This window comes from Aotus nancymaae, unplaced genomic scaffold, assembly GCF_030222135.1.
Source record: "Aotus nancymaae isolate 86718 unplaced genomic scaffold, 86718_ANA_hifiasm-v0.15.2.pri h1tg000073l, whole genome shotgun sequence".
Taxonomy (NCBI): domain Eukaryota; kingdom Metazoa; phylum Chordata; class Mammalia; order Primates; family Aotidae; genus Aotus; species Aotus nancymaae.
The window spans coordinates 4,023,688-4,038,161 of NW_026988488.1; the positions used below are offsets into that span (position 1 = coordinate 4,023,688).

The 14,474-nt window shown below is 41.7% G+C and overlaps 1 protein-coding gene and 1 pseudogene across 4 annotated transcripts in view; one reads left to right on the forward strand and one right to left on the reverse strand.

Annotated features, from left to right (window-relative positions):
• Window positions 1-349: 349 nt before the first annotated feature.
• EDA2R (ectodysplasin A2 receptor) overlaps window positions 350-14,474 on the reverse strand; it is a 44,321-nt gene continuing 30,196 nt past the window's right edge. For 3 of the 4 annotated variants that reach the window (XM_012460841.2, XM_012460840.2, XM_064367747.1), the window contains exons 3-7: window positions 7,489-7,667; window positions 6,863-6,948; window positions 5,081-5,245; window positions 1,798-2,190; window positions 350-437 (exon numbers count right to left, since the gene is read on the reverse strand). In XM_012460841.2, coding sequence (XP_012316264.1) covers window positions 1,808-2,190; window positions 5,081-5,245; window positions 6,863-6,948; window positions 7,489-7,667 — 813 coding nt within the window. In that variant the 3' untranslated portion in view covers window positions 350-437; window positions 1,798-1,807. The remainder of the gene's footprint in view (window positions 438-1,797; window positions 2,191-5,080; window positions 5,246-6,862; window positions 6,949-7,488; window positions 7,668-14,474) is intronic. The other variant, XM_012460842.2, reaches the window with a different exon arrangement.
• Window positions 10,643-12,614, forward strand: LOC135271040 (WW domain-binding protein 11-like; annotated as a pseudogene).

The following is a 14,474-nucleotide window of genomic DNA, read 5'->3' on the forward strand; positions in this document are numbered from 1 at the left end:
GTGTTGAGGAAAGAGGCAGTGTTGAGAAGCTAAAAAGGAAGAAGGGTTTGATTTTGTCCCTAAAGTGCTAGGCAGATGTGCCGACACAATTTTGAGAGGCTTACCTGACCAAAAATGCAGTCATGAAAACCCTACCCCATTCACTGTCCTTCTCTCACCTCTTCTCTATAATCAAGTTGAGTTAGGAACATGTCTGGTAGTCCCATGAATGGGAAATCTGGCTCCCCAGGCTACAATGGGGAAGCAAGAAATGCTGCACATCAGTCCTGGTGAAATGGAGAATCAATTCCCTGGTGAGATGGGATAGAATATGCCCCATCTGTAGAATATTAGCTGTTGTGGACACATTTCAGGCCCCTGTTGCTGTTGTGGTATAGGAACAAGGAAGCAGAGTCCAGAGAGAACAACTGGGCAAGGCTGCCAGGAGCCCAAGAGACCTAGGGAGAGAGCAGATCAAATTAGAAACGTGGGGAAATCTCACTAGCACCCTTTTCTCTCTACCCCTCTAAATATCATACGTTAAGCCAATGGTTGAGGTTGCAACAGCAGAAATACATTACCTAGACAGGGATATGACAATTCTACCTTATTCTACATTGGTGAAACCATTTATCATGAAGATGGGTTTAGTTCTAAGCTCCACAAAATTTAGAAGAACTTAAAGTGGTATTCTCCAGAGAAGCGATGTTATCTTTAAGCCTCTGCAGGGCTATCACAGAACAGGGGAAACAGATGAGGTCTGTCTGGCACAAGGAACAGAGTCAGGATGCATAGGTAGGTACCAAAGGGAGACAGAAAGCTCTTTTTTTCCATTGACTTCAAACCCGCCAGTCACAATTGTGTATATTGTAATATACACTGAGAAGTAGTCAGCCCTCTGCCACCTCAAGTATGTGAGCAAGGACTACACAAACTCTTAGTGGGAATATTATAAAAGGGACACACGCCTTGGAAGAAGAATAGATAACCTTGATGGTACCTAAGTTTATTGATTTGATATCAGTTATAATAACTTTCAAATTTGATATCAGTTATGACTTTCAAATGTACATTTGTTCACATTTTCTTAGGTTGGATGTAGGGAGCAGGGAAGTCATTGGGAGAACTGAAAATGTATTAACTGAAGAAATATATTCAGTGGGCGATACAAAGTATTTGATTAGTTGCAGACTGGAAATCTACCTCCTGTCCTATCTTATGCTTTTGAGAAAGTAACATTGGCTATCAAATCGTTGCAATGGTGCAGTTGGATGAACTCTAAAACGGAACCCCCAAACCTGGGTTCTTGCCCAGTTCTAGCCCATGAATTTGCTCTGTGACTTTGAGAAACTAATTTTCCCTCTCTGTGTCTCAGTTCTTGCCTCTGTAAAATGAAAGGATATGCACAAGGTTCATATAGCTATTAGGGAATGGAGGTTGATTTGAAATATAGGGTTTCCAGATGACAAGGCTTGTATATTTTTTTCTACTGTGTTATGCTGCTTGTAGATGTAAAGGGAGATACCTGAATGTGACCATTAGATAGTGGGGCCCTGAGAGAGCTTGTGAAAGGCCAGAATGGAGAGACTGGTGTCATGACAACCTTGCCAGTTCCCTGACAATTGGAGACCCAGAAGTGTGATATCTGTCTGGCTAAAAAATCAGCATCACCGCTGTTGTCCCTCCACCCACAAGTGTTCCTAGCTTGCTGCTGTTCCTCCACTCCTTGTGAACAATAATATTCCAGAGGGGAATTCCTTGAGGGTGGTCCCTAATTTCTGTTTTGCTTTTTTTTTCTGATCCATCTTTCTGGCTCACCTCATTAGAGTTAAGGGCTGGGAACTTCAAAGGGCACATTGAGCTCCAGCCTGTCTCCTGTGCTTTCAGCTGTGTTTTCCCCCAAGGTCTCAGCTCCAGTATAGGAGGCAGAGCTGGAAAACTTTTGCAGGTCCAGCTCTGTGCATTCGATGGGGTTGTGGACCCAGTGGGAGTGGCTCTCTGAGGCGCAGGAGGCCATGGTAAAGGACTCCTGTGTGGGGAAGCCACCAGTCGAGCTGCAGTCGTCCTCGAGGATAGGGTTAAGTGGCTGCGTCTGAAAGATGCTCTCACTCACTTGGGACTCAGGACTGGTCTCCTTGCTGGGTGGCATGGGGAAGAGAGATTCTTCCTCTGCTGCCTTATCAGCCTCAAATTGCAGCGAACCTCCTGCAACTCGAAGCAGAAAGCCACTGGGTTACCCAAAAGCAGGTGCTCTTCTCAGCTCGGCACTGGGGACTGAGCACAAGATAGGGAGATGTCTGGGAGCTGATTCTTCCCTTCCTCTCCCTGGGGACTAGAGCACCTAGCACCAGGCTGAGGTGACACAGTTGAAAAACATACTTACATTTGGGTATCAGATTGGGGCTACCTGGTACCGGATCAGGGAAAATAATCAATTTCTCTAGACAAAAAGAAACCTTTGTGGGAAACAGGATTTTGATAACTTCTCCCTTGCCATAATCTTCATGGCATGGTGTTATGTCTGTATACATTATTTTATATAACAAACTAGACTCTGCAGATAGAATTAAGGTTATGGAGCTCAAAATAGGGAGAGAATCCTGGATTATTCATATGGGTCCAATGTACTCCTGTGACCCTAAAAGAGACAGAGAGTATGAGAGAGATGTGGCATGAGAGAAATTCAACTCACCATTGCTAGTTTTGGAAATAGAAGGGGGCCATGAGTCAAAGAAAGTAAGTGGCCCTAGAGGCTAGGAATGGCCTTCAGCTTAAGGCCAGCAAGGAAATAGGACCTACGCCCTTTAACTCCATAGACCTGAATTCTGCCACTTGCATGCATGATCAAGCAAACAGATTATCTCCCCAAGACTCCAGAAAGAAACAGAGCCCTGCCAATATCTTAATTTTGGCATCGTAAGACTCTAAAGAGAGACCGAACAGCCTGCTGAACTTCTAAGCTATGGAAACTGTGAGATAATAAGCTACTAAATGTGTGGTGATTTGTTATGATGATAGAAAAGTAATACGCCTTTTATGCCTAGGTCTGATTCAACATCAGGTCACAAACAGAACCTGTGAGATGTGTGTTTGTTTGGCCTCTTAACTTTGGTTGTGATTTTGCTCTTTATTCAAATTCGTTGACTATGTTTACCACAATTTCACAAAAAAATCCAGATTTCTGAATTCTCTTGAAAATGTAGAAGATTCTGCAACACTAAATATTTCCACATGGTTACAAAGACCTGGAGCTGAGTAGTGGATTCCCCTTTAGACAAGGGAGCGCTCTTTAGTTTACCACAGTTGCTACTTGTCTCTCTTGCAACCTTACATTGGATCTAATTCATACATACATCTCACTCCAGTATGTGTGTAAGTCAGTGACTCCTGAAAAAGTTTTCCAAAATGAGAAAATGTCTAGCCCTCCTACCCCTTATAAAAACACTGGGGAAGCTTCCTGCCCTTATATTCCAAGAAGGCTACTACATTATTATCTTCAGGATAGGACAGCAGAAAAGGGTTACCCATCTCTCCTCTCCTGAGGCAGCTCTCAGATATTCCTCATTTTCATCTTCTGGACCCTGGGGTCCAAATGCTTCATTGCTCATGTTTCATGTCCATGCACCCAGGGACTAAGTAACACCTCTTATCTGGGACACTGGCCTCCAAAGTCAGAGACAGGAAGGTCTACCCTGAGTCATAGTGTCCCAGGGGCTAGCAAAGAGTAGACAAGAGAGAAGAAGACTTTGAGAAGGATCATAAAGGGACAACAGTGTTTCCCATGTATCCTGCAGCCCATGAAATGCTATATTCATCTCCATTTAAGCCAGGGCACAACCAAATATACCTCTTGGGTTTTTCAAGATCATCTGCCAGGCCCCAGAGCCAAACTGACCAAGGCAAATCTACATTAGCAGGATCTTCCCGCACAAATAGTACTGCTTTGGGTCCAGTGTCCAGTGGGCTGAAAAGGAGTCCTGAGCACTCTTTTATCTAGTAAACTTTATCGTCTCCCTTATAAATCAACTTCATTTTCTGGTCTGAGCTTCTGTTTCAGTGTCCCTGCCTAACTCTCAGTTCCCTTAATGGCACGGAAGCTGCAATGAACCTTGGTATTCTTGGCTGGAGTTCTAATTGGTCCTGACCAGCCACCTTCCCACTTCCTCCATCTTTGCCCTCAGTGAGCTGGATTTTCTGTCCTGTATTCTTGTCTAGTAGCTGAAGTTGTGCTTAATAAAGATCACAGTGTTAGTGTGACTTTTTCTTTTACATTATGGTAAGTCGTATAATTATTTTATTATACATTAGTAGTAATAATAATAGAAATAAATATAATGTGCTTGAACCATTCTCTCCATGGTCTGTGGAAAAATTGTGTTCCATGAATTCATCTAGTGTGACTTTATATATGATTTTCCATCTGGAATTTTGCATGGCCACCTGATATGGACTGAGCCAGACCTCTTGGACATCAGTATTATCCGAGGAAGAAAGTCTAGGCTTGCCAATTCTTCTGGACATTGGGGTTTCAGTTATCCCCATTTGTGAAGTTAGTATACTGATAGGAGTTGCCTTAGACCTCAACCACTTTTATTACAGTCATATCTCAGATATAGCCGAGCCTTCTTCAATTCCTGACATGCTCTAGAATTTATACCTAGTAGTATAGATATAAAGAATTGGAAAAGAACTCAGAAATCAAAAAGATCAATCCTATCTCTTACCTTAACAATTAGGAAGAAAGAGTTCTGAAGAGGCTAGATGACTTGTCTAAGGTTACATAGTGATTTAGAGGTAGTTGTAGGACATAGGTCTCTGGTTTCCTTTCCTGTGGTATCCCACCATACCACATTCCTTTACAAACCCCTGAAATGTAATGAACCAGGTCTTCTAAACTCTCAGGGTTAGCCTCAGTAATCTCTGAAGTCCCATGCTTCCTACTGCAGCCCCAGATAGTTTCCCAGACCAACAGAAGACTACTCATGGGATTTTCAAGCATGGTAGAAAAGGCCCATTATTTCTCAACCTCGGAACAGTCCTCTCTTCTGCCAATAAGAGCCTTGTTCCTGATTCATGTGAAACGTTAAACAGCCACCCTTACCACGCTGGCAATGTCTGTTGAAGAACTGCTTGCAGTAGAGGAAGAAGAGCCCCAGGAAGGCCAGGGTAAATACCACTAGCAGGCTGCTCACCAGTGCAACAAGTGTAGCCTCCTGAGGGGGCACTGTGGGTTCATCTGCCTCCACTAAGCTCAACTGGAAGGCACCTGTGAGACAAAAAAAAAAAAAAAAAAAAAAAATGGGGCCGGTCAGTTAGTGAGGGCAGTGAACAGTCACCCTGACTCTGGGCCTGGACTTCCTCAGGCTGTCATCCTTCTCCCTAGGGCCTTCCCCAGTTAGAGTGCCTATGCTGGTTTTACTTCTTTCCAGAGCAGGCAAAATTATAAAGAACAAGGCAAAAGAATTTGCACATACTGCTGGTATGTACAAATTAGTACAATTAATCGAAGATGCACATATCCTATGATCTTTCCATGCCACATTTAATAATACAATCCAGATAAATGGCAACAAGCTAAAACATTCATCATTAGAGCACAGGATAAACAAATCATGATAAAATCCTAAAATTTTATATTATTACACAGCACTTGAAGACCTTTATGGATCAATATAAATAATCTAGAGGGGAAAAAGCAAATTGGAGAAAGAGAATATGTAGCTTGATATCATTTCTATTAAACATTATAAAATACATAATAATAGCATATATTGGTTATGAATATGTACATATATCACAAAAGAATCCAAGTATTAAAACATTAGTGGAGAGTATGGCAGAGGCATAGTGCTTGCCAATTATCCACAATGATCCCCTGTATTCCCCTTATACCCCTGCAGTAAGGCCATCAGAGTATTTCTGGCCAATGAACTGTGAGTCAAAATAACATGTGTCAATTCCAGACTGAGGAAGTTAAGAACAAGTATGTCTCCTCCATCTCTTCCCCTGTGTCATTGTCCTGGAAGCTATATGGTTTAGAAGGCACAGTCAAATGAGGTAGGAAGGTCGTTGCATAGTGAAAAATAAACTTTTATTGTATAAAGTCACTGAGATTTTGCAGTTTGTTTGTTACTGTAGCATAGTCTACCAACAGAATACATACAATTTCGGGATAGTGGTTGTATCTGAGGAGGTAGGGAGATAATAGGACTGAGAGGATCGCGAATTCCATTGTATCTGTGAAATCTTCATTCCTTTAAAAAATCTGAAGCAAATATGCAAAATGCTACGATTTATTAGCTTTGGATGGATGCTGGGTAATTGCATTTTAATTTTACATTTTTCTGCACTTAAAAATATTTTTATGTGTTTGAACTTTTTCATGATTTAAAAATATATATCAATAATTTAAAAATAATAAGTAAATAGATAGAAGATAAAAATGATAGATAGTAAGATAAATGGATACTGATATAGGCATAGATTAGACCCTAGTTCTTTATTCAGCCTTTACAAGTCCTCAGCCCTAGGGCCTCCTATATATTTCATATAATAGTAATATCTCATAAGTGTACATATGTTATAATTTGTAAAGTGCTTCCTAATACCCATTTTATCATTAGACCTAGATAGCCGCCACACAATGTATGAAGAAAAATTATCATGACTCACATTTTTTTCAGAGGAGGGAAATGAGGTTCAATGAGTTTGAATGATTTTCAGAGGGTTACATAGATAATATGTCGTGAAACCAGAATTCAAATCTGATTCCCTTGCCACTCTACTCTATGGTATGAGGGGATAGAGGAAGTCTTTACTACCCTATCTTGCTGCCACCCAATGGGTTGAGGAGGAAAGGGAAAAAGATAACTTGAGTACACACATTGAACCTCAGAGGTGGGGGTCTGCTTCGTGCACGGGATGCACTCTCGGTCCTGCAGGCCTCCAATGCGTGTCTTTCGGTAGAACCTGTGTTCAGAGCAATTAGGAATGGCAGGGTGATCAAACAAGCAATGCACTTGGACCAGTTCTTTCTGGAAAAAGAGCCCCTAAGAATTTTGCCAACCTGAAAGTAAGTGCCCACCCATCATTGTGAGTTATCTGTCTCTGTGTCTTATTCTGACTCAGAAGCCTAGACACTCCACTTCTTTCCCCATTCACCACACCATGTAGCCCAAAGGAGACCTAATTCCACAAGAGAGGGGAGCACTGCTTTGCTACCAAATACACCATAACTTCTTTTAAGTCTACGGTGAGATTTATCTTGAACTTTGGTCCTAGGCTGAGAATGATGATGAAAAAGCTGTCAAGTACTCATCTGTGGCTGACAATGTGCTAGGTACTTTATAGAGGAATCTTAGGAAGATACCACTTCTCTCTTCTGGGAGCTAAAACTGAATATATGTTGATGGTTAGAATACCTCAACTAAGTTCTAAGAGGTGAGGATGGGAGAAACCTCCAACAGCTAGCAAAGCCCAGACGAAATTGGTCTAATAAATCAGGCTCACCTGGGCATACAGTCTCCACAGACAGCATTAGAGGTAGCTGTGCAGTTGATCTTCTGAACACGATTGATGACAGCACAGGTAATGCAAGTCTGACATCTGTGGTGGCCCCAGCTGCTTTTGTACCTGTGAGGAGGGCAGGCTGTGCAGTATGCATCTCCACCCTCTCCGTAACCACAATCCTGTAGAGAGATGGGAGTTGTTAATATTGCTCTATAGGAGCTTGGAGATGGGATCACCTATGGGACAAGTGGACTTGAACAGAGTAGCATTTTGCAAACTGCAAGTTGTAACCCCACTACTAGGTCATAAGACCAATTCACTAGGTTGCAACCAACATTGAAAGATAAAATAGAATAATAGCTGGAGAGAGATCCAAGATGGCTGATCACTAGCAGCTCGGGCTCGTAATTCCCAGTGAAAGCGCAGAGAACGAGAGGACGCCACACTTTCAGACGAATATTTGTTGCTCACGGACTAGGAGATTCCCAGCAGAGGAGCCCCACAGGTCACCAGGGCGACTCTTGTGGCCGGCGTGGTGGTTTTGCTGGCGCCTTAGCGTGCCAGTTTTTGGTGCAGAGTCCGGAGATTCCAGGGCAGAAAAGCACCATCAATCTTAACACTGCTATTTTGGCCGGCGCAGTGGATTGCTCAGATTTCGGCGCTGGGAATCAACAAGTTGGACGTCAGCTCAGAGACCTAGTTAAAAAGTCGGTAATTACAAAGACGATAGACAGATAAATATATAATGAAGGGAAGAAACCAGCATAAAAAGGCAGAGAATACTCAAAATCAGAATGCCTCTCCCTCTACAGGGGATCGCAATTCCTCATCAGTAATGGAACAAGGCTTAATAGATTACGAGGGTGTTCCAATAACAGAAGCAGGTTTCAAAACGTGGGTGATAAGAAACTTCTGTGAATTAAAAGAACTTGTTCTAACCCAATGCAAAGAAACTAAGAACCTTGAAAAAAGGTTTGACGAAATGCTAATGAGAATGGACAATTTAGAGAAGAATATAAGTGAATTGATGGAGCTTAAAAACACAACACGAGAACTTCACGAAGCATGCACAAGTTTAAACAGTCGAATTGATCAAGCAGAAGAAAGGATATCAGAAGTCGAGGACCAGCTCAGTGAAATGAAACGAGAAGACAAGAATGGAGAAAAAAGGATGAAAAGGAATGAGCAAAGTCTCCAGGAAATATGGGACTATGTGAAAAGACCTAATTTACGTTTGATAGGTGTACCTGAATGTGACAAAGAGAATGAATCCAAGTTGGAAAATACTCTTCAGGATATCATTCAGGAAAACTTTCCCAACCTAGCAAGGCAGGGTAATACTCAACTCCAGGTAATACAGAGAACACCACAAAGACATTCTTCAAGAAGACTAACCCCAAGGCACATAATTGCCAGATTTACTAGGGTTGAAATGAAGGAGAAAATACTAGGGTCAGTCAGAGAGAAAGGTCAGGTTACCCATAAAGGGAAACCTATCAGACTTACAGCAGATCTCTCAGCAGAAACCCTACAAGCCAGAAAAGAGTGGGGACCAATATTTAACATCCTTAAAGAAATGAACTTTCAACCCAGAATTTCCTATCCAGCCAAACTAAGCTTTATAATTGAAGGAAAAATTAAATCTTTTGCGAACAAACAAGTACTTAGAGACTTCACCACCACCAGGCCTGCTTTACAAGAGCTTCTGAAAGAAGCACTATACATATAAAGGAACAACCAATATCAGCCTTTCCAAAAATATATCAATATGCAAAGAGCATTAACACAATGAAAAATTTACACTAATGGGCAAAACAGCCAGCTAGCATCAAATGCCAGTATTAAACCTATATATATATTCTAATTGGATAAAAAGCCAAAACCCATCGGTATGCTGCATCCAGACCCATCTCACGTGCAAGGATACACAAAGACTCAAAACAAAGAGAAGGAGGCAGATTTATCAACCAATCAGAGAGTAAAAATAAACAAATATACAAAAAGCAGGAGATGCAATTCTCGCCTCTGATAAAGTAGACTTTAAAGCAACAAAGAGCCAAAGAGGCAAAGAAGGACATTATATAATGGCAAAAGGATCAATGTAACAAGAAGAGCTAATGATTTTATAGATCAAAGAGACAGAAAATTAACAAGGACATTCAGGACTTGAACTCAGACCCGGAACAAGTAAGCTTAATAAACATTTACAGAACTCTCCACTTCAAATACACAAAACATACATTACCACCTCACACCTATTCCAAAAGTGACTACATAATTGGAAGTAAACCACTCCTCAGTAATCGCATAGCATTTCATAGGTTTAAATGAAATATTGGTTGGCTGCTTGTTTGTTATTTTCTTCCCTTATTCCTTCATGTCTACATCAAATATAATTATTGGTATAAAAGAGGTTTTCAATACCCATTACTAAACTGCATTCTAGCCTGGGCAAGAAAGCAATACTCCCATTCTCTCTCTCTCTTTCTCTTCCTTTTTCTTCCTCTTCTTCATTTTTTTCTTTCTTTCTTTCTTTCAAAAAAAAAATAGAATAATAGTATGAAATATAAGAGTACATAGAATGAAGTAAAGCTAAGTATTTGTATCAGTCAGCATAGGCTAGTCTGTAGTATTGCAAAAGGCAAACCCTAAATTTCAATGTCTTAAAATAATAAAAGTTTATTTCTCACTTATTATATTTGCCTACCAAGGGGTTCCTGAAGGCTCTGCTCTATATCATCCTCAGTGGGGTACCCAGAGTTACAGAAGCTTTATCTTTGTGCTGCCATGATTACAACATTGTGAACTATGTACAAGCTCTTAAAGTTTTCCCCAAGAAATGACCCATATTGCTTTACTCACATGTCCTTGGCCATACACATCACATGATCATTAATAACTACAAAGTGTACAAGAAAATGCAATTCTTCGATGTGGTGGAATGTGGGGAACTGGAATATTTGACAAAGAGTCTTAAGTACTACCCACATCAGTACTGTTTTATAAAAGTTTTACAGATAAAATACGTGAAAGTCAAGCTTTCAAGATGGCATTAGCTGAGGGATTGACTGAGAGGCCGAGTCGAAGGCCCTTACCAAGTAAAAGAGGTCGAGGATCACTCCCTCCCTGCTTCTCGCAGTCCTGGGAGCACAGCAGAAGTGTTTTTCTTTTTTTAATGAACAAGTAAACCATACAAATTGTCAACATGGGACAGAGATCTACATCATCCACTAAGAGTGGAAAATTTATGAACCCCACAGACCAAGCCCGAAAGGAAGCCCGGAAGCGAGAATTAAAGAAGAACAAAAAACAGCACATGATGGTTCAAGCTGCAGTTTTAAAGATGAGGGATCCAAAACAGATTATCCGAGATATGGAGAAATTGGATGAAATGGAGTTTAACCCAGTGCAACAGCCACAATTAAATGAGAAAGTACTGAAAGACAAGCATAAAAAGCTGTGTGAAACCTCTGAACGTATTCTACGACTCTATGAAAAAGAGAACAGATATTCACAAAGAATTGAGAAAGCTAGAAGTACAGTATGAACAGAAGAGGGCTCAACTTAGCCAATATTTTGATGCTGTCAAGAACGCTCAGCGTGTGGAAGTGGAGAGTATTCCTTTGCCAGATATGCTGCATGCTCCTTTCAACATTTTGATCCAGGACATTCCACTTCTTGGTGCCCAGCCTCCCTCCATCCTAAAGAAAACCTCAGCCTATGGGCCTCCAACTTGGGCAGTTTCTATCCTTCCTCTTCTTGGACACGGTGCTCCAAGGTTACCCCCTCGCAGAAAACCTCCTGGCCCTCCGCTGGTCCACCTCCTCCTCAAGTCATGCAGATGTATGGCCGTAAAGTTGGTTTTGCCCTAGATCTTCCCCCTCGTAGGTGAGATGAAGACATGTTATATAGTCCTGAACTTGCCCAGCAAGGTCATGATGATGATGTTTCTAGCACCAGTGAAGATGATGGCTATCCTGAGGACATGGATCAAGATAAGCATGATGACAGTACTGATGACAGTGACACTGACAAATCAGATGGAGAAAGTGAGGGGGATGAATTTGTGCACTGTGATGATGGTGAAAGAGACAACAACGAAGAAAAGAAGTCAGATCTGAGTGTACGGTTTGCAGATATGCCTGGAAAATCAAGGAAGAAAAAGAATATGAAGGAACTGACTCCTCTTCAAGCCATGATGCTTCGTATGGCAGATCAAGAAATCCCTGAGGAGGGACAGAAAGTAGAGGGATTTTCAGAAGATGATGATGAAGATGACTCTGATGACTCTGAAGCAGAAAAGCAATCACAAAAACAACATAAAGAGGAATCCCATTTCGATGGCACATCCACTGCTTCTTCACAGCATCAGGCTCCCCGGCAGTCTGTTCCTCCTTCTCAGATACAAGCACCTCCCATGCCAGGACCACCATCTCTTTTACCACCACCTGCTCCACCATTACGGCCTCCTGGGCCACCTACGGGCCTTCCTCCTGGTCCACCTCCCGGAGCTCCTCCATTCCTGAGACCACCTGGAATGCCAGGACTCTGAGGGCCTTTACCCTGACTTTTGCCTCCAGGACCACCACCAGGCCGACCCCCTGGCCCTCCCCCAGGTCCACTTCCAGGTCTGTCTCCTGGTCCCCCTCCTTGGGGACCCCCACCAAGGCTACCTCCCCTTCCATTTCCAGGTATTCCTCCACCTCGTCCTGGCATGATGCGCCCACCTTTGACGGCTCCCCTTGGACCTGCCCCCTGCTGGGCTTTTCCCACCAGCTCCCTTGCCGAACCCTGGGGTTTTAAGTGCCCCACCCAACTTGACTCAGCGACTCAAGTCGGATGATACGAATGCAGCCACCATTGAGAAGAAAGCCACAGCAACCATCAGTGCCAAACCACAGATCACTAATCCCAAGGCAGAGATTACTCGATTTGTGCCCAATGCACTGAGAGTATGTCGGGAGAATAAAGGGGCTACTTCTGCTCCCCGAAGAAAGTCAGAGGATGATTCTGCTATGCCTCTTGTCAAAGCAGCACCCAAATCTGGTCCTTCTGTTCCTGTCTCCGTACAAACTAAGGATGATGTTTATGAGGCTTTCATGAAAGAGATGGAAGGGCTACTGTGACAGCTTTTGACGCCAGAACAGGCTTCATAACAGTGGCCCATGGAGAAAGGGACTCTTATTAAACGTAGATGAAAGAGCTGCTGCCATAGTCAGGGTATTTTCTAATTTCAGTTCAAGGAATATCCTAAAATTTAGCCTTGCCCAGAATTTACTGCACATAAAAGAGAGTATTTCATTCAGAATTGATCAGTTATTGAAGCAGTGCTGCGAACATCATTCCCTTTCACACCACCATTTTCATCCTGTTTCTTCCCCTTCTCCAGTTCTTTGGAAATTTGTGATCAGAGGGATCTTAGTTGCTTATTTTGTTTTGACTCTTCTTGTGTGCTGTGGGCACTGGAGTACAGATTTCTGACAAAAACAGTTTATTTCATCTTGCCTTTTGTGTTTATTTTTAATATTTTCCTGTAAATATTTTGTAATATTTTACTTGAAATGAAATGGATCACAGTGTCATTTCCTAAGACAAGGCAGGATATGTGGGAAGAAAATGTACAATTCTTTGATTAAAATAATTTCCCACTGACCTAAACTTCGAGTGATTCGTGGGAAAAATAAATAAATATTCTACACCAAAAAAAAAAAAAAATACATGAAAGTGTATATTGGGTTGTGATAAAAAGTTATTTCTTACTCTAGGTAATGGTAAAAAATGTTTGAATGCCAACGATACAGATGAGAGGCAGTCTAGCTGGCTCTTGTCTCAGCTCTGGTGCTAACTTTGGCACATATTCCTTCCTCCCGATCCCCAATTTTTGGGCATCAGAGGTTCTAACACTTGAGGAAATTGGAATAAATGTTCTCTAAAGATTCTTAGAGCTGGCAGCCTAACCTCAAGAGGAAACAAGCCTCTTGCCTGATACGTCACAGCTCCTTCTCAAAGAAACAACTCTAGTTGTAAAAGGATATTTACTGAATGCTAGTTGTAGCAGAAGCTGGCTGGTTGCTTACTTAACTTATTCTTTATTTCTCCTGGGAATAACACTACCCAACATTCCTTAACCCCACTGGAATTAAGTGGGGGCATGTGCATCATTTTTAGCCAATGAAATATGAATGAAAATATTGTGTGCCATTCCTAGGCCTGACTCAAAAACATGTCCTGTGCGCTACTTACATTTTTTTATACATTCATTTTTCAGTGCATGTTTATACCCCTGTAAACCTTGGAATGAATATATTAAGAATGACAGAGGAAGTCAGGTAAAATGGAGGAGTAGGCAGCTTCAAGCTCTTATGCACCCACAGAAATATAGAAAAACAAGCAGGAACTGTCATAATCAATGTTGTCAGAACTCTGGAAAACATTCCAAGGCTTACATGAACCAAGTAAATGTTAAATCAAGAAAAAATCCACTTGAAAATAATAGGAAAGTTTTCTGCTATTTTTACTTGTACTTGTTACATCCCTCACCCCAGAGCAGTGGCAGTCCTAAAGTAGTGGAAGTTTTAAAGTAGCATCAGCCTGTGTTCCTAGTGCGAGACCTCAGTACCTGATTCCAGAGTGAGCTAAGCAAACCTTATTGACAAATTACTGTGTATGTCTGTCCTAACCTCTTTGAGAGCTATTTGAAGGACTGATAAAAGGTATTTATGTATGTTCCACTCAATTCAGAATGCAGATTGGAAAAGTGATAGCCACTGTTTCAAAATGCTCCAAGGCAAACTAACAAACCACAATTCCTAGGGCAAAGATTATGGATTAAGACATAAAACAGACTGTCTGAATTTGGGAGCAAAAGCTGGGGGAGGTTACTTGAGAAATAAGGACATTCAAAAGCATCCACGTGGAGGAATTTAGAAAGGTATATGCATACACAGGACAAGACACATGTTCAGAAAATACTAATGGAGACCTAA